This window comes from Salmo salar, chromosome 22 (assembly GCF_965601325.2).
Source record: "Salmo salar chromosome 22, fSalSal1, whole genome shotgun sequence".
Classification (NCBI taxonomy): Eukaryota; Metazoa; Chordata; class Actinopteri; order Salmoniformes; family Salmonidae; genus Salmo; species Salmo salar.
The window spans coordinates 14,124,286-14,151,756 of record NC_138312.1 but is presented as its reverse complement, the minus strand read 5'-3'; the positions used below and the strand labels follow the sequence as shown (position 1 = coordinate 14,151,756).

General features: G+C 44.4%; 1 protein-coding gene across 1 annotated transcript; it reads left to right on the top strand.

The window, feature by feature from the left end:
- Positions 1-11,163: 11,163 nt before the first annotated feature.
- On the top strand, positions 11,164-27,184 carry prdm2b (PR domain containing 2, with ZNF domain b). The gene is made up of 7 exons (XM_014166258.3): positions 11,164-11,278; positions 11,906-12,009; positions 13,359-13,511; positions 14,653-14,779; positions 17,128-17,241; positions 20,164-24,818; positions 25,037-27,184. The coding sequence occupies exons 1-7, from the start codon at positions 11,164-11,166 to the stop codon at positions 25,052-25,054; spliced, it is 5,286 nt and encodes a 1,761-aa protein (XP_014021733.1). The 3' UTR covers positions 25,055-27,184.
- Positions 27,185-27,471: the final 287 nt, after the last annotated feature.

Below are 27,471 nucleotides of genomic sequence, written 5' to 3'. Positions count from 1 at the left end.
GACCCCTACAAATCAGCAGGGCTAGACAATCTGGACCCTCTCTTCCTAAAATTATCCGCCGAAATTGTTGCAACCCCTATTACTAGCTTGTTCAACCTCTCTTTCGTATCGTCTGAGATCCCCAAAGATTGGAAAGCTGCCGAGGTCATCCCCCTCTTCAAAGGGAAGACATTCTATACCCAAACTTCTACAGACCTATATCTATCCTATCCTGCCTTTCTAAGGTCTTCAAAAGCCAAGTTAATAAACAGATCACCGACCACTTCGAATCCCACCGTACCTTCTCCGCTATGCAATCTGGTTTCCGAACTGGTCATGGGTGCACCTCAGCCACGCTCAAGGTCCTAAATTACATCATAACCGCCATCGATAAGAGACAATACTGTGCAGCTGTATTCATCGACCTGGCCAAGGCTTTCAACTCTGTCAATCACCACATTCTTATCGGCAGACTCAACAGCCTTGGTTTCTCAAATGACTGCCTCGCCTGGTTCACCAACTACTTCTCTGATAGAGTTCAGTGTGTCAAATCGGAGGGCCTGTTGTCCGGGCCTCTGGCAGTCTCTATGGGGATGCCACAGAGTTCAATTCTCGGGCCGACTCTTTTCTCTGTATACATCAATGATGTCGCTCTTGCTGCTGGTGATTCTCTGGTCCACCTCTACGCAGACGACACCATTCTGTATACTTCTGGCCCTTCTTTGGACAGTGTGTTAACTAACCGTCAGACAAGCTTCAATGCCATACAACTCTCCTTCTGTGGCCTCCAACTGCTCTTAAATGCAAGCAAAACTAAATGCATGCTCTTCAACCGATTGCTGCCCACACCTACCCACCCGTCCAGTATCACTACTCTGGACGGTTCTGACTTAGAATATGTGGATAACTACAAATACCTAGGTGTCTGGTTAGACTGTAAACTCTCCAACAAGACTCACATTAAGCATCTCCAATCCAAAATTAAATCTAGAATCGGCTTCCTATTTCGCAACATGCCTCCAAACATACCCTCGTAAAACTGACTATCCTACCGATCCTTGACTTCGGCGATGTCATTTACAAAATAGCCTCCAACACTCTACTCAGCATATTGGATGCAGTCTATCACAGTGCCATCTGTTTTGTCAACAAAGCACCATATACTACCCACCACTGCGACCTGCATGCTCTCGTTGGCTGGCCCTCGCTTCATATCCGTCGCCAAACCCACTGGCTCCAGGTCATCTATAAGTCTTTGCTAGGTAAAGCCCGCCTTATCTCAGCTCACTGGTCACCATAGCAACACCCACCCGCAGCACGCGCTCCAGCAGGTATATTTCACTGGTCACCTACAAAGCAAATTCCTCCTTCGGCCACCTTTCCTTCCAATTCTCTGCTGCCAATGATTGGAACGAACTGCAAAAATCACTGAAGCTGGAGACTCATATCTCCCTCACTAGCTTTAAGCACCAGCTGGTGCAGCTCACAGATCACTGCACCTGTACATAGCCAATCTGTAAATAGCCCATCACCATATTGTTATTTATTTTATTTATTTTGCTCCTTTGCACCCCAGTACCACTACTTGCACTCTCATCTTCTGCACATCTATCACCCCAGTGTTTAATTTGCCATACTGTAATAATTTCGCCACAATGGCCTATTTATTGCCTCACCCCTCTTATCCTACCTAATTTGCACACACTGTATATAGACTTTCTCTATTGTATTATTGACTGTATGTTTGTTTATTCCATGTGTAACTCTGTGTTGTTGTTTGTGTCGCACTGCTTTGCTTTATCTTGGCCAGGTAGCAGTTGTAAATGAGAACTTGTTCTCAACTAGCCTACCTGGTTAAATAAAGGTGAAATAGAAATAAATACATTTAAAAATGATAACAGTGCCTAAAACTAGTTGATTCATCACTACGGTCTGACAAGGCAGGAAAGACAACGGGGGAAATGATTTACAGATTCCCTGCAATCACAAAACACTATTGGTGATACCAATGAGATAAGACTCAAGAATTGTCAGAAAAGCGAAGAAACCGTTTTGCCCATCAAGGCCTGAACCCAGACAGCTGTCAATACATGGTCTGCTACAATCATTTCATCACTGGCAAGTCAAGTCTGATCGATTTTGAGTTTAGTTTAGCTGTTATGCTAACCAGGTGTTAACAACAACACTACAGTAAGTTAGCCAAAGCACATTTTTTACCATAAAAATGCACCTTAATAACAAAGGATTGAATGCCTCTATCATCGCAGACCAATTTAAACCTACTATTCCTGATATGATGAGTAGATTGGATAGTGATAATTTAGGCTATTAATAAGCGTGTAGTGACATAGGTTTATAGGCTATATCAGAGACGTTTCTTTCCTTTGCGCAGGAAAAATGTGGCCTTTGATAAACATTTCATGCAATTCTACTACACTTTACATGACTGGAGACATTAGCAGAATCTTTATTAATACGACGGTAGCCTAGGCCTACTCTACTGACACAGCTCAATATAAACGACCTTGTCTTGAAGGCAACCATGTAATCTAGGCTGAAAAGGGGTCTTGGCTAAAAGGGAGCCAGCTTTTGTCAAGTTAACGCCCAAATATATTTTTTTGCATTTTAGCTCACCCTAACCCTTTCCCTAACCTTAAGCTATTTCTCCTAACCTGCTACTTTAATTCTCCTAACCTGCTGCGTTAATTATCCTAATCTTCTACGAAATGTCAAATATTACGTTAATTTGACAAACGTTGGATCCTTTCCAGCCATGGCCATGAAAAGGGGAGATGTAAATTGTACGATCTGACGTCCGTATAGCCTGGAGGACATTATTGTCCAAAAAACTCCAGTGGTTATCATATATTCATATAATGGGGGGAAAATGTATGGACATAGGACAAAGGCCTCAATGGGATAGGACAACCTGTTGTGTTGACTATTGGTTGATCCAGCCCAACAATAGAGTTCATCTTTATATGACACTAAAACACCTGAATGAACTTAACACAACCAAACACTAAAGTGCCCTGATGGTGTAGGTGACCTGAAGAAGTGATATTCTAACACCAGGAGTGCTTTTCATTTGTTTATGTCCTACTGTAGGTTCACCAGCTGACCTCTATCAAGACACCCATGTCCCTCTGTGAAGATGAGCAATGCTCAGCATCTGTTTCTACTTCAACTTTGTCGTTTTCCAGGTATTAAAGGAGACATCCTTCAGTTATATGAGATGGTTGTCATATATACTGTTTTTCGGACTATCTGAATGATTCTGTTCTTCCATTTAAGTAGAGAGCACCTTCCCCTTGACGTCATGACAAAAGTGCCCCCTTAAAACGTATGAATATATTAAATATAATTTTGAACGTGGAAAATACTTTTTTTTCATGATATTGTAAACATACAGTACTTTAATAATATGCTATGTTGTTGTATGGTGAAATGAAAAGTATTTTGTAGTCTCTGCTTTGCCTATGTAAGGGAGTGCGTAACTGGCGGCAGGGAAGTCGGGCGCAGGAGAGCAAAACTGGGTAATCAACGGAGCAGTTTTATTCATAAAACCACCGGAGACCAGAACAACAAACAAATGGGTACAAAACCCGTCGCACACCAGAGAAAACGTGCACATGCACTTGCAATAAACATTTCCGCACAAAGACATGGGGGGGAACAGAGGGTTAAATACACAACATGTAATGAGGGAAATGAGACCAGGTGTGTGGAAAGACAAGACAAAACAAAAGGAAAATGAAAAGTGGATCGATGATGGCTAGAAGACCGGCGACCGCCGAGTTCGGCAGAAGTCGTGACAGCCTAGCCCCATTGAATAAAAAGTATTTCTTATAGTCCAACTATTTTCTTTATTTTACAATTTAAACAAATTTAGCATAGACAATGTAATTGTTGTGATAGTCTTAGGCAAACCATATTCATTATCACAGGGGCACCTCCAATTCCCAATCAGACCTTCTGGGACAAAAGTATCTGACATTGAACTTGGTGGTAGAGGTTGTATGTTCTAAGATAAGGATCCCATTATCTCCTGCTTCCAGACATCTCCCCACCTAGATTACAAGGGTAGGATTTGCACTAACCAATTTCATGTCAGCACAAGGCATGTACAAAATCCAGTATAATGATAAGCCTCATATACAGTGCCTTCGGAAAGTGTTCAGACCCCTTGACTTTTTACACATTTTGTTAGGTTACAGCCTTATTCTAAAATTGATTAAATCTAAACACAATACCAAAAACAGGTTTTTAGAAAAGTTTGCTAATAAAAATAAAAAAAAGATCACATTTAGATCAGTATTCAGACCCTTTACTCAGTACTTTGTTGATGCACCTTTGGCAGCGATTACAACCTTGAGTCTTCTTGGCTATGACGCTACAAGCTTGGCACACCTGCATTTGGGGAGTTAATTATCCTCTGCAGATCCTCTCAAGCTCTGTCAGGTTGGATTGTCTTGGCTGTGTGCTTAGGGTCGTTGCCCTGTTGGAAGGTGAACCTTCAACCCAGTCTGTCCCGAGTGGTCTGGAGCAGGTTTTCATCAAGGATCTCTCTGTACTTTGCTCCGTTCATCCTGACTAGTCTCCCAGTCCCTGCCACTGAAAAACATCCCCACAGTATGATGCTGCCACCACCATGCTTCACCGTAGGGATGGTGCCAGGTTTCCAGACGTGACGATTGGCATTCAGGTCAAAGAGTTCAATCTTGGTTTCATCAGACCAGAGAATCTTGTTTCTCATGGTCTGAGAGTCTTTAGGTGCCTTTTGTCAAACTCCAAGCGGGCTGTCATGTGCCTTTTACTGAGGAATGTCTTCCGTATGGCCACTCTACAAAAAATACCTGATTGGTGTAGTGCTGCAGAGATGGTTGTTCTTCTGGAAGGTTCTCCCATCTCCACAAAGGAACTCTGGAGCTCTGTAAGAGTGACCATCGGGTTCTTGGTCACCTCCCTGACCAATGCACTTTTCCCCCGATTGCTCAGTTTGGCCGGGGCGGCCAGCTCTAGGAAGAGTCTTGGTGGTTCCAAACTTTTTCCATTTAAGACTGATGGAGGCCACTGTTTTCTTGCGGACCTTCAATGGTGCAGAAATGTTTTGGTACCCTTCCCCAGATCTGTGTCTCGACAATTGAATTTACCACAGGTGGACTCTAATCAAGTTGTAGAAGCATCTCAAGGATGATTAATGGAAACAGGATTCACCTGAGCTCAATTTCGAGTCTCATAGCAAAGGGTCTGAATACTTATGTAAATAAGATATGTCTGTTTTTAATACTTTTGTAAGCATTTCTAAAAACATGTTTTCGCTTTGTCATTATGGGGTATTGTGTGTAGATTGATGATAAAAAATATAATTTAATCAATTTTAGAATAAGGCTGTCACGTAACAAAATGTGGAAAAGGGAAAGGTTCTGAATACTTTCCGAATGCACTGTATATGGTAGCAGGGAGATCTCGGAGGTCCGGATTGGATGCATGTAGAAACTGTCCCATTATGGAGAATATCCTAGCTTCGTATATGAAATTAAGGACATGCGTATTTGGAGCACGTCTACTTCTTATTTCGAATAAAATCTCAGATATCCAAAAAATACAGTATATAGATAAAGATATCCCCTGATATTTACCCTTTTCGTTCGGTGCTAAGGTGGGCCAGGAGGGCCCAGGTGGCCTGGGTCAGGGAGGAGAGCAGGAGCGATGGTGGTGGCTCCCCAACTGAGACGGGCCTTGCCTCAGCGGGGGAGAGCAGGCTTGGTGGCGGTGGTTCACCAACCCGAGGTGGGTCATACCCGGAGGGAAGCTAGGAGGGCCCCCTAGGCTGGGTCAGTTGAGGAAAGCAGGCCTGACTGAGGAGGTTCCCCTGCTGCTGGAGACTCTCTCCGGGAAGCTCTGGCCGATGATGATCTGCTGAGGGTGCTCGTGGCTCCCGGACAGGCTGGATTTCTAGCTGCGGTAGCAGCTGGAGTGCCATCTCTCTCGTCAGCTGGGGTATTGGCTGGAGCACCAAAGGTCAAAGGTGACCGGACTGGCTGTAGTCCAAGGAATCGCTGATCCAGCCCAGGCAACCGGACTGTTGGTAGTCGCAGGGGTTGCTGGATTGGCCTGGGTGCTTCCAATAGGGGCCGTGGCAGAGGAGCTGGTACCGGTGCTGGCTCCCACATAGGTGACCAGTGGACTGCAAGCGGGCTACAGAACTGCAGGGCCACCTGTGGAGCTGTGAGTGGCAGAAAATCATGCTGCTCTGCAATGTAGAGTCTGGGTGGCTGCAGAACCTCACTGCCGTCTGCAACTGGCTCCTCCGCCATTTGTATTCCCAGGTTGAAATAGTCCAGTCACTCAGGGCTGGCGCAGGAACAACAGGAATAGCCCCTTGCACACCTGCACCAGCCGGCACAATGTCTGATGCCTGTAATCCATGTGGTGGAGGAGAGGGGCCATAAAGTCCATGCTGCGCCGTTGGCATAGGCTCCAGAGAGAGGGCATAATCCAAATGATGGTAGTCCACTGGATACACTGGAGCCACACTCCTCTGGACCGCAGGTGGGCAGTGTGTAAAGTGGCCTGTTTGGGCTCTGTGGGACACCATAGTGTAGTAGACAGCCGTGACAATTACAGATGAGAACTCTCTTGGTAGATAAAAAAGGTCTGAAGTTTACCAAGAGGTATTCTATATCAGGTGCGCAAAAGCTTGAGACAAAGCAATAGGGTCGGGTGTGAAAAAGGGAACAGCTGAGTTTGAAGTCGAAATCAAGGTTAGTAACTGTCGATCTGATGTCCAAAAGTGCTTCACGGTCATATGTGATAATAGTATGAACTTTCTGTATAGAAAAAGTAAAGATAAACAAGAAAAAAGTAACTAAATAGCAAAGTCGGGTTGGAACTCGTAAGGTGTCGGCTTTCTCCAACTGTGCCATCTTGTTATTCAATTTATGCAACTATGTATGAAGAACAATATATACCGAGTGTACAAAACATTAAGAACACCTTCCTAATATTAAGTTGCACCTCTTTTTCCCTCTGAACAGGTCAATTCGTGGGGGCATGGACTCTACAAGGTGTCGAAAGCGTTCCACAGGTATACTGGCCCACTGTCCTTTGGGTGATGGACCATTCTTAATACACACAGGAAACTGTTGAGCGTGAAAAACCCAGCTGTGTTGCAGTTCTTGACACAAACTGTAACGCCTGGCATCTACTACCATACCCTGTTCAAAGGCACTCCAATCTTTTGTCTTGCCCATGCACCCTCTGAATGGCAGACATACATAATCCATGTCTCAATTGTCTCAAGGCTTAAAAATCCTTCTTTAACCTGTCTTCTCCCCTTCATCTACACTGATTGAAGTGGATTTAACAGGTGACATCAATACGGGATCATAGTCTTCACCTGGATTCACCTGGTCAGTCTCTGTCATTGAAAGAGCAGGTGTTCTGAATGTTTTGTACACTCAGTGTATGTACATGTCACACAACTTACTTTGTACACACACACACAACATCCCACATGTCCAAAGAGATGAGTCCAGTTGATGTGCAGGACAGAGATGACGTTGCTGCTCTCTCTGTCACTGCTTGGAGGAGACTGAGAGAGGGAGGCAGGAATTGGGGATCTGGGACCCAAGATGACTGCCTGTGATTGGCTGACCCCACGGTGTGATATGACCCCTAGCAACCAACACTAGCCTGATAGTCTTCAGTGGGGGAGGGGGTGTCTACTGCGGTAGTTGGACTTACAGAGTTTGTGTCTCTGAGAGAGGGCTGTAAGATGATGTGCTGGGAGTCACCGGCAGGGAATTCATAACAATAGCGAATCATGTTGCAAAAACAAGTTTCCGGCGGGACACAAGATGCTCGCGAATGGGTTTTGAATGTTTGAATATTGACAAGTGGCAGTTGAAAAAAGATTGCCGTTTTGAAACTGCAGTATAAGTGCCGTAACTGCAGTCGACTGTGGTATTTTGGACACCGTAACTGCAGAATAAATGCAGTTATACTGCACTCTAACTGCAATCTTTTTTCATATAGGGGATGCAAGTGCGCACCGTCTCAATTCTCATTTTGCCCAAGACACTTGCAGACACATCAGCAAGTGGCCACTCGATAAAGGGTTTAGGGGCCACTGTTCTTTGAACAGAACATTGGTGACGTGTTGTCTTATGTAAACAAGTCTGAGGCGCTGCATAATGTGGGTAGGTCTATCTCACTGTCTATAGATAGGTACTGTATGATTGGATAGAGCACAATCAGTGCAGCTGTTTCTCCATGCAAAACAATTCTTCCTAGGCGTTACCATCCTGTGTTAATAGGAAAGTGGGCATGATTGAAATCAAAACCCAACCCTCAAATATCCACTGGCTCTAGGAACTTAACAGCTTCCATAAATATCGCAAATCTCAGTTCTGGAAGACACTAACTTTATGACCAAAATATGATGCTATTTACACTTTGAAGTCATACGTTACACTACAATAAAAGTTTCTGACTAATATTGATGCAACATGGACCGTTTTCATCCTGAGAAGTTGTTTCTTGAGTTCAGCTGCCCTTTAACAATGCCAGGGGGTTGCTAATGAATTATTACATCTGTTTGCCAACAACATGAATGAGAGATACTTATTGCTCAGGTTGACAATTCACCATGGATTATGAACTGAATACTCTTGATAGGCTTGTGACTTTGTAAATATTTATTGCAATGACAGTGTGCTGCTCTACTGTTGGTAGATGGAAAGGGAGTTTAGGCTGTCATCACCTACATTACATGGGAACACAGCCTCCTCTGGTGGCCACTAACATGTTTGAAACATAACTTTGACAACAAATGTTTTCCCTGAAGCAGTAGCTAGTTTCATATGTACTGCATTTCATTATTTTTAAAGTAAAAATAAACTGGATAAGATACCATGCGATTAAATCAATGTGATGGTGTATTTAAGAGTACGTCCATTCATAGTCCGAAGGGAAAATCTCTTGGGGAGTGAGCCGGCATCAGTATCCTAGGTGCCATATTATGCCACTGTGCCCTTGAGCAAGGCACTTGACCCCTAAATTCCATTAGATATGCCCTTGAATAATGATGTGAGGCATTATTATGCAAAGACCATCGGCAAACAATTCGGCACTTGAGGTTAGGTTACTTAGTGACTTGGGGGCGTACATTTTTTAAAACAATTATTCATATTTAATAAAAAAATTCAAGCGATGTCTGTTGTCCATTTTCCACAGTCATTGAACAAAAATCTTTTAAGGGCCGAATTGAACGTTGCCCCTCGATGGTTGCACGAGGCGCTTGCCTGCCTCTCCCAACTACGAACCGAACGAATAGTTATTGGATAACATTTCGATTCAAGCCTCCATCCGCCATTTTCAGCAGATTGAAAGCAGGTAGACAAAAATCACAGTGCTGATCAAAATAAAACCGGTAAGTCCACAAATATGTATCCCAATCAAACCTGTAGACGACACATAGGCCTACATTGGAAAACCAGAAACGCCTTGTCGATGGTTGCATCGGCTTGGAATAGCCTACCCTGCGAGTGGTCGATGCAATACAAAGCATTTTTTTGTCATATTATTTGATCAGGATGCACTACATCTCGCGCAAATTTTCGGTCAAGCGCATTACACAATCTGAAAGAAAAATGTGATATCCTCTGTATCTATTTGTTTGTAACAATGGAATACTTGCTTGATATCTAATCTCGGAATACAACTCCAAGCACATGATGGAGGCATTTAAAAAATAAATAAATCCCTTTTGTTAAGATTTAGCGGTAAATCTAGGCTTTACTGGGCCATTCTAGCATATAAGTAGGCCAAAGCAATATATACGGTTAAATTAAAAGGCTATATTTTTATCAGCAGACCTTTATTGTTTCCAATTGCAAATAGCCTTTATAAAATAAAAAATGAAGCATGCCTCATTGTACTTCAGGCTATGGCATATAATGATTTATTTTATTTATGAACTAAGAATTCAGAAACTTCCCGTATATCCATTATTTTATCAAATGGTACTGGTAGTTTGATCTCTTAATTCAAACCTTTCAATACAAACTAAGTCTAAATGTATTCGATGATAAAAATATAGATAACAGTACAGGCCTATATGCGTTTTTTAACCACCAGCCCTTAAATTGGTCGTCTTTATATTTCTTGAGGCCCTAATTGATTTGTGAACAGCCTAGGAATGTTCTGGATAAATAATCGTTTATCTGATGGGCAATAGGCCACAGTCTCTTTTCATTAAAATTATCATCAGTGGAATCTGTTTTTAAAATGAATTCCTTATAGCCTACCCTATATTCTACATGAGGTGCAGCCTATATATATAGCCTACTGAAGACTGCACATTATCTTGCATCTTTGAGATGGGATTCATTTATTTGAGTTGATCACTATTCCAGGCTATATAAACTAACCTCTATTACAAAAATGAGTTATTACACTGAATTCATCCTATAATCTCAAATATATGCATGTCTGCAAGCTTCAAACAATTGGCCAGCATGTTATCTGCTTTGTGTAGGACTTTGTCACCGATGAAGAAAACCATGTCACAGCTGGTTGATAGCCTACATGAAGGAGAGTGTGTTATTTGGAACCAGTGACAGCTAGGACAGTTTGCCTTACAATCCCCACTCCTTTCCTAATAAGTTATTCATCATGAGAAACGAATACAACTTCTTACAAAAGGATATTTCTCCTCGAGCTTGTTGAAATAAGAACACAACTTGATTCAACAAACATGCAGATCTGTGTGGTACTGGTAGATCATATACTGCAACATTTTGTTGTTAATACAGGGGCAGTTCATCTTTACATTTTAGTGTCATGCACACATAATTATAGTTGAGTAGTATTGATAGCTATCCCCTTGATAATCAGTACAGTGACTCTGCCGACATGTGGCATTGGCAGTCAGCCTCAATGCTATTATCCTACCATGTCTCCTGTCCTGCCTCCCCTTTAGATCCCATCCCACAGCCTGCCGGAAGTGCCAGACCCAGAGTCCATGTGGAGTCTTACCTGAGTAGGTTAAATAAGCCAATACATTTATGCCCATTCTGTACATGAGTTTTAGTGTTCCCGGTGTGACAGTTTTTAAAATGTTTTGGTCAGGGTGTTGGTCTGTTTGAGACATGAGGATATGTTATATTCTAGGTGACCATGGCTGTTCCTGGGGGGACAATGGAAACGCTTGCTGACATTCCACACCATGTGTGGAAGAGCTTGCCCGATGGCCTGAGACTAAGCCCCTCTGCTGTTGATCCAAGTCGTATTGGTGAGTTGAAAATTAGCTGCTTTGGGTTTGTTCTAACGTAACATTACTAATCAGTTTCGTAGATAAGTGATCCATGATCGTTTGTTTGTGATAAAATTCCAATAGCAGCAGTGTATCTTCCGATAAGCAGTGAGTGGTTGTGTGGTTTCTGATTCTGCGGTGTTCGCTGGTGTGGTCTAGGGCCCTGTGTTTTGGTTGACCATGTCACATGACCTGGATTTTAACCTTCATTTTAAGTCTTTTCCAGAAATTAGAATTACACCAAAAATGAAAGCAATTGTCTGAGGATGGTGTTGGACCATCTGACATAAAAATAAAAGGGGAAAGTTTGATGAAAAAGCTTTTAAATAAAGGTTCAAATCCAGGTTAAATGATCAATCAAAACACAGGGCCCTAGGACGAGTGGAGCTCCTGATACTGATGATCATACAGTAACAACAAGTGATCACAAGGGAGAGGATGAACTAGATCAGGTAGTGGAAGCAGAGTACATTATACAAAAAAACAATCTCCAGCCTGTCCTGGCATGCCTCAGAGAATCATAGCATCTTAACACATTTTTAGAAACTGAAAGATTCTCTATATTGCATGGTGAAATTTTGAATTTCATTCCACTCTTTTCCCCAGGTGTCTGGACCTCTAGGCCGATTCCTAAAGGCAAGAGGTTCGGCCCATTTGTAGGAGAGAAGAAAAAGCGGTCCCAGGTGTCCAGCAATGTTTACATGTGGGAGGTGAGCAGCAGAGGATAGAGCGATAGCCTCAGATCAACCTTAACACACATCCACAGTACCAGTCAAAAGTTTGGACACACCTACTCATTCCAAGATTTGTCTTTATTTGTACTATTTTCTGCATTGTAGAATAATAGTGAAGACATCAAAACTATGAAATAACACCTATGGAATCATGTAGTAACCAAAAAAGCGTTAAACAAATCAAAATATATTTGATATTTTTCAAAGTAGCCACCCGTTGCCTTGATGACAGCTTTGCACACTCTTGGCATTCTCTCAACCAGCTTCATGAGGAGGAATGCTTTTCAATTAACAGGTGTGTCTTGTTAATTTGTGGAATTTCTTTCCTTAATGCGTTTGAGCCACTCAGTTGTGTTGTGACAAGGTAGGGGTGTTATACAGAAGATAGCCCTATTTGGTAAAAGACCAAGTCCATATTATGGCAAGAACAGCTCAAATAAGCAAAGAGAAATGACAGTCAATCATTACTTTAAGACATGAAGGTCAGTCAATCTGGAAAATTTCAAGAACTTTGAAAGTTTCTTCAAGTGCAGTCGCAAAAACCATCAAGCGCTATGATGAAACTGGATCTCATGAAGACCACCACAGGAAAGGAAGGGTGTGGATGGTGTGGGGTTGCTTTGCTGGTGATTCTGTCAGTGATTTATTTAGAATTCAAGGCACACTTAACCAGCATGGCTACCACAGCATTCTGCAGCGATACTCCATCCCGTCTGGTTTGTGCTTAGTGGGACAATCATCAGTTTTTCAACAGGACAATGACCCAAAACACACATCCAGGCTGTGTTAGGGCTATTTGACCAAGAAGGAGAGTGATGGAGTGCTGCATCAGATGACCTGGCCTCCACTATCACCTGACCTCAACCCAATTCAGATGGTTTGGGATGAGTTGGACCGCAGAGTGAAGGAAAAGCAGCCAACAAGTGCTCAGCATGTGGGAACTCTTTCAAGACTGTTGGAAAAGCATTCCTCATGAAGCTGGTTGAGAGAATGCCAAGACTGTGCAAAGCTGTCATCAAGGCAAAGGGTGGCTACTTTGAAGAATCTCAAATATAAAACATATTTTAATATAACATTTTTTGGTTACTACATGATTCCATATGTGTTATTTCATAGTTTTGATGTCTTTACTATTATTCTACAATGTAGAAAATAGTAAAAATAAAGAAAAACCCTTGAATGAGTAGGTGTCCAAACTTTTGACTGGTACTGTAGGTTGTACACATTACAGGCACAGGACACCCTCCCTATTATATATGCTGTTATCCATTTTCATACATCCATTTTAAAGAATATTGGCTAGATAACCAAGATGTCCTCTGTAGGTGTATTTTCCAGCCAGGGGCTGGATGTGTGTGGATGCCACAGACCCCATGAAGGGGAACTGGCTACGCTATGTAAACTGGGCTAACTCCACTCAAGAACAGAACCTTTTCCCCATGGAGATAAACCGAGCCATTTACTACAAAGTGTTACGGGTAAGTTAGACATTTAGTCTCACTGGTAAAATGTTATTCTCATTCAGGTGATCACTAAAGCAGAGTGATGAGATGGTTTGCTATTTAGGTATGTGAATTAGAGCTGGGCGATATGGACAAAAAATCCATATTGTGATAAATTACTTGAATTGATGCAATAACGATGAATAGAATATGTTTATAATAATTAATGTGCACCATAGTTTAACATTTTTTTCATTTATACTACTACTAGTTAGATGCTTGTAACCATCAATTGTCCCATTAACTATCACCCATATAAGCAAACTTATTTCATTTCAAACTTAACATTTCTCTAGCATGGGCTACTTATTGTAATGAACGATATCAGCAAAATGCCTGCGATAAGTGATCTCTGTGGTCAGATTCGATGATTTTCGGTTTATCGTCCCAGCTCTAATGTGAATCTAGAGTATTGGCTATTTACATTCTTATTAAAGGGGCAATCAGTTGCTACATCCATTTTTGGACTAATAAATTACTGATATGTTCTTAAAGAATCAATAGGTACACAACTTATAAATGCCCCATTAGCTTAGTTTAGCTGTCGTAACCCATCCGAATCTAAAATGGAAGCTTGTTGTGATCCAATGTTTGTGAAGAAAGTAAATGTCAACAAACACTATATAGCCTCAAAACATGGTCAAAACGATCATTGTTGTGATGGATGGTTAGTCCTTGCATCCATAGCTCTGTCTATGAATTTGAGAGTGGTTACATTTGTCCTGCCCCAACCCTCAGTTTTTTTTTACTGAAAACAGGGGCGGGGAAAAGCTTTGTTAGTGTTTCATCAGCTGATTGCTGCTTTAAAGCCAAATGAGAGAATTACAACCTTTTGGTCTTTGCTATGTTTACCATTGTAAGTACCTCTTTCTATAATTCAAGCACATTTTAAATGATTATGTTGTCTCTGGTAGACTAATAAATAATGAACATAAAAGGAATGACATTTTAAAATACCGTTTGCCACCCAACTACCATAGCTACCAAAATGTCAAGACCTATCATTCCTGTTGTTGGACTCTGACTTGACAGACACGACAGGGGCCCAAATATTTCGTCCTGTCTTTTAGCAAACGTGTCTCTGATTGGTTCCCACTCTCCTCTTTCCTTGTAACAGCCAATTGGGCCAGGGGATGAGCTGCTGGTGTGGTACAATGGGGAAGACAACCCTGAGATAACAGCTGCATTAGAGGAAGAAAGAGGCAGCAGTCTGAGCAAGAAAAATTCACCCAGGGCAAAGCGAGGTAAGGCGTACACCCCTACAATAAAACAAATCCTGTCATACATTTTGCAGGATATTATTCACCCACCTATTCGATACGGTAGTTCGCAGTGGGTAGCAGCGGTCGAAGAAAATGGTATTTATGCCATTTCAAAGTTGAATTCTTGATAGCATGCTAGCTAGCTTAGCTAACTGTAGCGAGGTTTTGATGCAGTCCATTTTTCCTTCCAAACTTTCAATCTCAAAAAGTTAGCTACTTTTATATTACTGTTAATTCATATAAAAGAGTGTGATTGCAGCTAAGTTGGTAGCTATTATGTAACAACACAGACAGTACGTCACTGTCAACATTAGCTAGTCAGCTAAATAAATCAGAATAATAAGTTAGCTAGCTAACTCATCATGTCGTTTTATATGACGCGTCCTTTCCAGATTTACAACTCAGTTGCGAGCCACGTTATCTGATCGGTTGATTACATTAGATACTTACCTATATTTAAAAGGTACCCAGCTAGTTAGTTCTGTTACAAGGCTTGCAGGTTATACATTTCATAGTCTGATCTGTTTGTTTCGATCGGACCTGTCAATCCAGTTCAGGTAGCTAGCAGGCTAAATCAAGCCCGGACGTGCCAGACAACCCGTGCAGGGAAGATGGCAAGCGCTGGCTTTGTGTTCAGCAAATGGCTAACTGATCAAAACAGGGCCGTTGTGATAATGGGGAAAAAGTAGCTAGGGTAGATAACTTAAGGTATGTGTCATACATGTGTTGTAAACCCTTAACGTAAGCTACATCTAGCCAGCTACCCACTGTTAGCTAGCTGGATAAGTTATCAATTTTGTCTGTACCATCGCAAGGAATATATGCCTGCCCTGAAAATAAAGACTTTGTTTTAGTTTTTCGATGAAACCAAGACTACTTAGCTGAACGGTTAGATATTTTGTTAATTCCCCCAGGTAAGTGTGAGCTCTATTTTCATTTGGCCTAGGGAGGGTAGCTAGCTATTCAGCCAAAACCAATGCAAAGTTGAGGTAGTGCAGACTAGGCCCTGGATGAATGCAGTTGCACAAGCTCTGAAGTCCCACCCTTCCTTTCTCCACAATACTAAACCTTCAGATTGAGTTGCATTTTCCATAATTATCTTTTGATTTAGGCTAGCTGCTAGAATGCAATCCATAGCATTTGAGAATTCTTTCTCCATGTAATTGGCCTAGTGTTTATTTTTCAATATGAAGGAAAATGTTAGTGCTGGTGGTATATCCACAGTCGCTACTGAAAGTCTATATGCGGTGTAGGCCTATGCATGCAACCCTTGTCTGTTTTTGAATTTGCAGTATGATTTATTGACTCAGTGAGATGTTAGACGTCTCAACATTCTGAGTTGTGTAATATTGAGCCTGCTTGTCATTCATCTGCAATCCCTCAATGCTAAATGATATTAGCAAATCTGTATCAAATGCACAACACTAAGTGGGTACTTCAGGTAGAGAGCCTCAATGCTAGCAACATTGCAATACTTGTTTCCAAGCACTCAAACTTGCTACATTTTCTGACTTGAAACCCATTTGAGAGGCACTGTTTTATATTTTGCAGAATGTATTTGACCATGCTTGTCAGATGACTGAGCTGTAGCGTGTCTTTCTGTGGCATGAATCAGGCTTTGTAGACCATGCCAGATTACCTTCTTGTCACAGCAACTCCAGTGATGACTGGGTGCTAGCCCAGTCTCTTGAGGCAGGCTGAGATTAAAACTTAAAATGGTCTCCTGCCTGGGGCCATAAATACCACAATGATGAGCCATTCCATAATTCACTTCACATTTGTGTGTTCATTATGTAGCCAAGAAAAGTGTTTTATTCTTGAAATATTCGGAATGAGGGCATCAAGGCTGTTAAAAGTGATTTTGGCCAGCAGTTTTATTTTAATGTATTGGACTCTTAATGGACTTTTTAACCCACAGCAGCTTGTAAAAAAAACAAAAACATTGTTAATATTGAAATAAAATTTTACATAAGCACACGTGGTACTTGACCTAGATTTTTCAGAACTTGTTCAGCAGTCATATCTTGCTTTGCTTTCTGTTAGCCACATTTTAATGTTATGAGTTTGTAATTCCATGTAGTTTTAAGTGCCAACCAATACATAGCACAGTTGTGAGTTGAGGTGTGAAAGGGAATTAGTACACTTCCCCCGCTAGATGTTTACTCATCTGAAAATCTCCTTTTCTAATAGTGGACTTACTTATGTAGAAGTAGTCCAATGTAACATTTTGAAATAATGAAATTCCACAACTTACCAGTATTGCTTTGGTGTGAAATGGTTTATTTATGTTTAGCTAATGTTTGTTGGTTGATGTGTGCTTTCCCCCTTAGCCAGAAGAAAGCTGTTGGAGGGAGCCAGACAGGCTGGTTTGGGTGCATTCCGTGGGCCCAAGCAAACAGGCGTAACCAAACCTATTGTCAGAGAGATGTGGGACACAGAGGAAGGTTAGTAGTTCTCCCATTATTATGGATATTTGTGTAATTTGGGGAGTCAGTTGAGGTGTTAGTAGGGCTATGGCGGTCTTGACATTTTGTTAGCCAATTATTGTCATGCAAAAGACTGCCGGTCTCACGGTATTTAATTAACATAAACAAGTTTAGCATCTCCAGGCCTCCACGCATCCCAGCTGCGTTCAAGCCGCTGATGTGCGCCTTTGGAACATGTACATGCAAAAAGTTGATAGACCACCGCGCCACTAGGGAGACTAAGACACCGCATCGCAGTGCTAGCGGTGCCACTAGAGATTCTGGGTTCGAGTCCAGGCTCTGTCGCAGCCGGCTGCGACCGGGAGACCCATGGGTCGGCGCACAATTGGCCCAGCGTCGTCTGGATTAGGGGGAGGGTTTGGCCGGCAGGGATGTCCTTGTTCCATCGCGCACCTGGACTCCTGTGGTGGACCGGGTGCAGTGCAGGCTGACACGGTCGCCAGGTGCACGGTGTTTCCTCTGACACATTGGAGCGGCTGGCTTCTGGGTTAAGTGGGCATTGTGTCAAGAAGCAGAGCGGCTTGGTTGGGTTGCGTTTCGGAGGACGCACGGCTCTCGACCTTTGCCTCTCACGAGTCCGTATGGGAGTTGCAGCGATGATACAAGACTAACTACCAATTGGATACCATGAAATTGGGGAGAAAAAGGGTAAAACAAATATATAATAAAAATTAATATACACCATCACAATAAATCCATTGTTTATTTTAGGCCTAAAGAAACATTATGATATGAATAACATTTATTTTAGAATAACAGAATATGAATTGGCCAACTATGTTATCTGGCTGTGCTCCATACCATAGGCTGTAGGCTTGTTCATTTAGCTGAAAAGATATGCTTGTAAGTCCCATGCCATTATTTTATTCAGGAAATTATTTTCCACACAGTCTGTGCCTGTATTTAGTTTTCATGCTATTGAGGGCTGAGAATCCACTCTCACTTAGGTACGTGGTTGCAAAGGGCATCAGTGTCTTAACAGCGCGATTTGCCAAGGCAGGATACTCTGAGCGCAGCCCAATCCAGAAATCTGTCAGTTGCTTCTGATTTAAATTTAAAGGGATAACGAATCCAGTTGTTTGTTTCGGGAAAGTACCAGCTCACACAGGTGCTTCGCTATATCACGTTTGACATTGTCCATAAGCTTGAGATCATTTGCACACACAAAATCATACAATGATGGATAGACCTGTGTGTTGTCCTTGTTAATGAAGGCAGAGAAGAGCTCCAACTCCTCAATTTTGTCCCGCACATTGAATATAGTTGCGGAGACCCTGTAATCCTAGATTCACATCATTCAGCAGAGAAAAAACATCACCCAGATAGGCCAGTCGTGTGAGAAACTCGTCATCATGCAAGTGGTCAGACAAGTTGAAATGATGGTCAGTAAAGAACTTTAAGCTCGTTTCTCAATTTAAAAAAACGTGTCAATACTTTGCCCCTTGATAACCAGCGCACTTCTGAATGTTGTAAAAGCGTTACATGGTCGCTGCCCATATCATTGCATAATGCAGAAAATACACAGAGTTCAGGGGCCTTGCTTTAACAAAGTTAATGATTTTCACTGTAGAGTCCAAAACGTCTTTCAAGCTGTCCGGCATTCCTTTGGCAGCAAGAGCCTCTTGGTGGATGCTGCAGTGTATCCAAGTAGCGTCGGGAGCAACTGCTTCTACGCGTGTTACCACTCCCCTATGTCTCCCTGTCATGACTTTTGCTCCATCAGTACAGATACCAACATGAGCAGCAGCTACATTTGGCTACATACGGACCGTTAGTGGAATTCCCGCGAGAGAGTAACGGTTAATGTGATTTGATGTTCATTATTTGACTAGGCTACCTGTATTTGACTTTGTTATTTCGTTGAACACTAGATGGTTTAATTGTATTTTTGGCAGTGAAACGAGGCTACTCAGACTCGGGAGGGGGAACTCACCCAAAGGTATAGCCCCGTTGGAAAATATAAATGGACTGTTTGAAAATGTGAAGAAAAGTAAAGTATTTTGTGTTCCCTCGATGGCATTGCGCGTACCCCAGTTTGGGAGTACCTGGCCTAGGGCTAGACGTTCTCCCCCAGACTCATGGAAAGAACGTTTGGAGCGTAGCGTAAGGCAACCGGTCCATCCAGTATGCATAATAATACAGTCCACACTCAAAGGTGATTAACAGAATGCATTTCATTTTGGAGTATAGACTGCTAGACCAATTGTGTACCAAAGACATCTTAAATCAGTTTTGTTTCATGTTATTCCTGCCATATGTAATATGCAGTAGGCGATGTATTGTATGACGGCACAATCATCGTTTTAATTCAGTTTTTTGGGGTGAGGGGCTTGGGCTGACATGCATAAGCTCTCATATGTGTATGGGTATTATGAATTAGTAACCACCTTAAAGAGTTGTCCATTTTGTTGTTAGACTTTGAAACAACATCCACAACGAAACTGTTTTACACTGTTTCAACCTGCTGTTGAACTTCTTTCTTCACATTGATCATCACAGTGAGGTGAGTTTTAAGAGGATGATACTGTTTTGATGATCACTGTTTGATATGATTTTCTATTTTATTTGCATTGATGTCAGAGGGGTTAGAGGGACAATAGAGCCCTGAGTACCAGGGTATTAGGACCTGCTGGTCATTAGGGTCCTACCAACGCATGACCTGAGCGCATAAGGAGATTACCGTGTCTCAAAGGTCATGTGGCATTTTACTGCAGTCGTTAGTGGCGGTAATACGGTCACCGCAACAGCCCTAGGTATAAGCTAGTCAAATCCTGTTATTCATGTATTTCAACCATTTCGGCAATATTCTTCTCTTAAAATCTCAGCATTTAATTTTTTGAAATGATGTAACTAACTGTTGTTGTTCTGCTGTTGTTGTAGGTCCAAATGAGGAAGACGAGAGACTCTCCCCATCACCAGGGCCTTCCAAGGGGACTCGGGAGAGCTCCCCCATGGGGAGGAACGGCCTCTCTCAAGCCCAGTTCATCTCAGCAGCAATAAGAGGGGAAGCGGAGGAGGATGATGAAGAAGACCCAGGGGATCTGCAGCAGCCGCTGTCGCTGACACAGCAGAGTGCTCAGTCTGCTACTGAAGCTGAGCCAGAGGAGAGGAGTGAGCAGCCTGATCTGCCACTAAGCCATAGCAGCCCAGTTGAGGAGGGGCCTGGGAGCCTTCAGCATGACACTGAGACTGCCTCATCCCTATCAAGGCCTGAACCAGAGGCAGACCCTGACCCCGACCCTGACCTGGAAGGTGACCCCCACGGAGAGGAGTCCCATCCCTGCCAGCACTGCGAGCGCCATTTCTCCACCAAACAGGGCCTGGAGCGCCACACACACATCCATGCCACCGCAAACCAGCAAACGCACACATTCAAATGCCGTTACTGTGGCAAGTCCTTCGGCTCGCAGGTGGGGCGTCGGCGGCACGAGCGGAGGCATGAGAACGGGCCAAAAAACAAAGGCCAAAGGCCTGGCTCACTGGCTGGGACTGCTACTTTACTCACTCCTCTGGGGCAGGCTGGTGGTTCCAGCCCAGACTGTGGCACCGTCTCTGGCCACTATGTTGTCAGGGGCTCCCCTGTCCCTGGAGGACCTATGGGGAGCCTTGAGGTTGTGAGGAAGGACCCTGCGGCTGCGAGTGACCGGCCGTTTATCGTGGATGAGAATGGCGAGACAAAGGAGCTTCATCCTTGCAAGTACTGTAATAAGGCGTTCGGCACTCACACCAACATGCGCAGACACCAGCGCAGAATCCACGAGCGCCACTTACTGCCCAAGGGTGTGCGCAGGAAAGGCATGCTGCTGCAGGAGAGCCCATCTCAGCAGCAGCTGCATCATCTGCCTGAACAGTCCCCTAGCGTCAGCCCACCCCTCGTCTACGTGCCCAGTGCAGACACTGAGGATGAGGGGGACCGAGAGGAGTACATGGTCGACATAGCCAATAACATCTCAGAGAATCTCAGCCTGTACATCGACGGCAAGATCCTGTCCACTAGTTCAGTCAGCGGCTGTGAGGTGATCGAAGTGGACTCCAGTTCTGCAGCACTGTTTGGTCTCGACGCATTGGTCATCAGCCCCAATCAGATCAGTCAGGCTCTCAAAGTGGATACCAGGACATGTGCTGTGAGGCAGGTCTCGAATCTCGGCCAGCCCATGTCGAAAAGGAGAACGTCGACACCCCCGCTCATGCCAAGTCTTAAAATGGAGTCTGAAACTGGGTCCTCTTCCGCCTCCTCTTCCTCCTCCACGTCTTCCTCATCCGCCTTGTTGGTGGGAAGTGTCTTCCCTCAGTCCTCAGACTCATTAACATTTCAAAAGGAGAAAACGATCTATCTGTCTCCTAAGCTCAAACAGCTCCTTCAGACTCAGACAGACAGTCAGAAACCTGCCATCGCCCTGATAGCAGAGAGGCACAGATTAGCTCCCCCTCTCTCCGGTACATCTCTGCCTGCAGCCTCAAGCAGGTTTAAGAGAAGAACAGCTTCCCCTTCCTCATCTCCACAGCTCAGCCCTGCGCTGAAAGAAAACGGCTGTAAGAACGAGGCGGGGGTCTCGTCGTACACCCTCAAGGTGCCAAATCTGGAGAGCCTGGGCATGTCCCCTGCCTGGAGTCTGTCCAACAAGGAGGAGAGGGACACACTGAGTCCCAGCGGGAAGAACGGGTGCAGCTGGTCTGCCTCTCGGACCGGAGGGAACTCTTGTAATCAGCAGCCCTTGGATCTGTCCAGCGGCATCAGTAAGAGGAGTGACAGCTTCAACAAGACGCCCGGGGAGGTAGTCCTGGATTTAAGCATGAGTCGGAAGAGTACAGCAGAGTCTAAGGGAAGTCCATCTCCGGCACAGCCCCCCACCAAGAAGAAGAAACCCAACACCAGCATGCTAGAGAAGGTGTTGATGAACGAGTATGCTGGCTTAAACCCAGCAGAAGAGGAAGGCTCTTCTCCCCTGGGAAGCCCAGATTCTCAGTATACTGCAGGCAGTGGTACAGGCACCGCTTCTCACAGTCCCTCTTCCAATCTGCCCTCTGAATCAGCCCATCCCTCTCCCCCCTCCCTAACGCCCGTCACGATGAACCCCTCCTCCCCTTGCGGCTCCAGCCTGACCTCTCCAACGCCACCTCCCCCTGTCCTACCCACCATGCCCTCACCAGACTGCCCTACGCTCAGCTCTCTCCCTGTCCTCTCCCACAAAATGTCCCCCAGATCTATCGACCACGGTGAGGACGAGCCAGTTTGCGTATTGAATTTTACCACAGCAGAGACAATGTTAGCTGCAGTAAGTAACAGTTATGGAAATGAGGAACATATCAATAAGCCAATAGACTCCAATCCAGATCCCCTTACCAGGGAAGCTATTTCAAGCCCCTCTACGGAGCCCTCCTTGGTATCTGATGCTGTCGCTCTGAGTCTGTCCTCAACACAATCGAAACCTGCTAGGAGTGGGAACCAAAGTTTGCTGGATGTCCAAATTAATCAAGACCTGGAACCGATTATTACTGAGGGACCGGAGAAATCCCAATGCTCTGAACTCCCTGTATTATCATCCGTAGCAGAATCCCTCCTCTCTGCCTCATCGACCTCGCCTGCTGCCATATCAGATATCCCAGCTCCACCAGCGGTCTCCCCGCCATCGCTCTCTAGCACTGGGATTAAAGGGGAGCCCCAGCACAATGATCAGCTGGCTGACTTAGTCCTTTCTCCTAGTGGCACAGGGTCTTCACCTCTGCCTGCTGCTGCTGACAAACCCTCGTCGTTGTCGGGGGAGGAGGAGGAAGAGGGATCGCCGCCAGAGCCCTTCAGTAAGAGCTTTGTGTGTAATGTATGTGAGGACCCCTTCCGCTCCATCAAAGAGCTCAGTCGGCACATCCTAGAGCACGCCGCTGAGTGGCCCTACAAGTGTGAGTTCTGCGTGCAGCTGTTCGGGAACGCCCCTGCTCTGCTGGAGCACCGCATGGCCCTCCACGGCGTGGGACGCGTCTTTGTCTGCTCCGTCTGCTCCAAGGAGTTCGCCTTCCTCTGCAACCTCCAGCAGCACCAGAAGGACCTGCATCCCAGCCAGCCGTGCACTCACACAGCGGTGGAGAACGGCAAGCCCAGGCCACAGAACTACACAGACCCAGCCAGGGCCAAAGAGGAGAGTAACCCCTCCTCAACCTTAGCCACGGGGCCTGAGTCCTCTGCTGAAGTTGCTTCCTCCCAGGGGGTCTCTGATGTGAAGAAGGAGGAGCAGCCTGATACTAATGGGAAGCATGAAGAGGATGGACTGGAGGACCCAACTGAAGAGCTCTACACTACTATAAAGATCATGGCCTCTGAGGGAGGCAAGCCTAAAGGCCCGGACGTACGCCTGGGCATTAATCAACACTACCCCAGTTTCAAGCCACCCCCCTTCCCCTACCACAACCGCACCGCTGCAGGCTCGGTGGCCTCGGCCACCAACTTCACTACCCACAACATCCCCCAGACATTCAGCACTGCCATCCGCTGCACCAAATGCGGCAAGAGTTTCGACAACATGCCCGAGCTGCACAAGCACATACTAGCCTGTGCCAACGCCAGTGATAAGAGGCGGTACACTCCCAAGAAGAACCCCATCCCTCTCAGACAGATAGTGAAGCCCCAGAACGGCTCTCTGTCGCCTGCCTCTGCTGCCATCGCAGGGCACAACGCCTTCCGCAGAATGGGCCAACCCAAGAGGCTCAACTTCAACCAAGAACCGCCTGGCAAAACCAAGATGAGTTCCCTCGGTAAGAAGAAGAACCAGCTGGTTCAGAAGGCCATCGCTCAGAGGAATGAGCCTGCAGCTACCGTTAACAAGGCCCCTAGCCAGGTTAAAGAGGAGCCGCAAGAGCAGGAGGTCCACGTATGCCCTCACTGCAGCCGAGAGTTCACCTACCCTGCCAGCCTCAGTAAACATATAGCAGGCAGCTGTCCCATGAAGCCGGTCTCTAAAAAGGCCAAAAAGGGAGCCGCAACACCAGCTGTAGACAAAAACATGAGCCTTCGACGGAGAACCACAGACTCTGAGATCCAGCAGCCAGAGCCGGCTGAGCCGGTTCCCAAAACGCTTAGCAAAACTCGGGCTCGCAACTCTGCACCTGGCCCTGCAGAGGCTGAGGCCCCACCACCGGTGGGTAAAGGAAAGATGGGTGCCACACAGGTGTGCACCAAGAGGCCAGCCTCTTTCCCAGCAGCCACAGTTTCTCTCAGCAAGAAAAGTAAAAAAGGCAAAGTTCAATCGTTACCCCCCACCCCGTTGCCCTCCGAGAGTCCCAGTGACTCTGCACCGCAGCCAGCAGCTCAGACAAAGCAACGCATGGGCAAGGAAGTGCCACCCAAGAAGGGAGCGGAGGTGAAATCGCCCCTACAGCAGCAGTCTCAGGTGCCGCCTAAGAAAGAAGGGGAGCGGTTCTCTCTGAGAGCGAGGGAGAGAGCCGTTGGGCCGGTGACCCGGAGCCTACAGATGGCCAACACTGCAGCTCCTGTGGAGGTGAAAACAGAGGACCTCTCCAGCCAGGAGCCTGAAGAGACCCAGGTAATGTTACTTTCAAACCGTGTCCAGTCTCAGCCCATGTAGACGTATTGCCTAATTAATTCATCCCAAGTTACTTTTAAATCAACCTTCAGACAGTAATCTGTGTCTTAGAGAACACTTTCAACACAACGTGGTTCTATTCATCAGGTTCTGTGTTGCACTTCAAGGTAGGGAAGACGTATCACTGTATCTGATACTTGTCGTCTCGTGTCTTCCAGGAGTACTTGCTGAAATGAGCCAGGTAGAGAAATGTGGATTCTGAGGATTAACAAGTCCCTGGCTAGGAGGATGTCCCTGTGCTGCCTTCCCAAGTATCTGACCGACAGAAAGCCAGACATACAGGAGGATCTGGAGGTGGGCTGATTCCGTTACAGGACAACATGAACTCTGCGCTCTACTCCCTTCACATCACATGCTGTGTTGGCTGAACAGAGGGAGGGGCGCTGCTCTCTACATCACTCTCTGTGAAATGAGCCTGGGACAGGGTGCAGATTTTAAACACAAAAAAAGAAAGGATTAAACAGACTATTAATGACAATGAATAAATACATATATATATATATATATATATTGTAAGTCGTAACTTGACTCGTAACATTGATATTGGGGTTCCGTAACAGTTAAAAGCTGATATTGCAAATGGCAATCATTTATGTCCGTTCACAAAACTGGTCTGGTGTTTCTTTTCGCTCCGTTTTCATGTTTCCATTGTTCGGTGGTTGTTGAATCCTCCCGACATCTGTCTCTTAATGCATGTGCTGAATCCAGCTGAACTAGACAGAGACCTTGTCTGCGTGTCTCCATGTTAAGTCCTGCACCTACTTTCATTAATACAAATGGTTTGCAAATGAATTTGTATATTTGACTTCACTCGACGCTCCGTTGAGAATACATTGTAGAATATCTCTTCATTGGCAGATTTCTATTTTCGTCGGGAAGCCAAGATAACACGGAACTGTTTTCAACTGGAGAAATGGGTTGTCAGAAACGGCTTGTCCCAAGTGTGTGTGTGTGTGTGTATATGCATTCAAATGTGCGTATGGGTAGGCTTGCACCTTATGTGTGGGCTGACAACCGTTGTCCCCTTGATCTCAAAGTTGAGATGTCTGTTTTCGCTCCGGCATGTTTTCCTTATGTTGCTTATCAGAGGAGTACCAGCAGGGCAACCCGCCACAACCAGAACAATGCAGCCGTACACCTCTGACAGTTAGTTCCATGGGAAAGGGATGGGGGAAGATGACACATGCCCTCCTCATTGAAAATGTGTGTGGGGGGGAAGAAACACTGCCACTTATCTAGTTTATTGACATTGTGGATTTCTCAGAGGCTCCACATTTTTATTGATGTGTCATACATAGTTATAAGTAGTCTTGTCTGAAAGCACTTTAAAAAAACATCTGCCAAACTGTTTTGATTTGATCGGTATGAATCCTTGAATTATTTGGGTTCAAATGTGAAGAATGGAATGTGGAGATCTCTATTACATATGACTGAAAACTGGGTTGCCTCAGAAAGTCAAGTGAAATATAGTCATTGGAATATTGCCCTCGTTTAAGACTCCCTGTAGATTGAGCAATTTTGAATAGTTCCCCAGACTTGATTTTCATCTGTATGATGTAATCAAATGCATTAATCTGAAATATGAGGCAGCGGTGATCGTGTGTGGAGGATTGGCAACAACACAAAATGTTCCACCGGGATGATGTTTGGAAATATTTCAAAAAGGTTTGAGAATTGGAATCATGGCTATAGATGGGGAGCGCAGAAACCACTGTTCCTGTAATAAGGATGGCTTTGAAAAGCTACTTCACTTCTTATGTTCCTTGCGGCTGCAAACGTGCCGCAGTAAGGTCATTTGATTGCTGGTTATTTCTGTAGTCGAGGGTGGCTGGGAGGTAGTGTATCTTCTTCAATGTCATCTATATGTAGGCCTATTACATGTTATAACATACTTTGACAAAGTATTGTACTTTTTAATTATGATTAGTCCCTATCAATCCCATGATGTGCTATGTAGAGGAATTCTCATCTGTCCCTGTTTACAATGCTCACCCCACTGTTGCTCCTTCTGGACCATCTGCCTTTTACAGCTGAGGTAGAGGAGAGGGATATAACTCAAGTGCTTGTAGCATGTTTGGAGAAAAAAACTGTAATTGAACCATATATATATATATATTATAAAGCTAATTTATGATATCTCCGTTGCCTTCCTGCATCGGTATTCCTGATAATTCTCTTCGGCGTGAAATTAATGGAGAATCTTCTAATATATGTTTGAGGATGAATGAACAAAGACATATCCCTGTTGACCTCATTATGTAAAACATATTGTTCTAATTGATATATTAAAGCCTTTTTCAATTTGCCGTCTGTGTGCTGCCATGTATGATTTATGTTTTGGTTATGTCCTTTTTAAGTTTAGTCATCGTCATTTCGGGCATCGGTTTTGAGCCAGGTGAGGCGCAGATTTGCTAATCTTGGTCACATGGTGGTGAGTATTTAGGCCTATTTTGGAGGCATGGTGATATCTCCAACAGTAATTATGCACCGTCTGACTGAAATGTAATCTATTTCCGAAACACTGATACACTACTTATACAGTGCCTTCAGAAAGTATTCACACCCCTTGACTTTTTTCCTCATTTTGTTACGT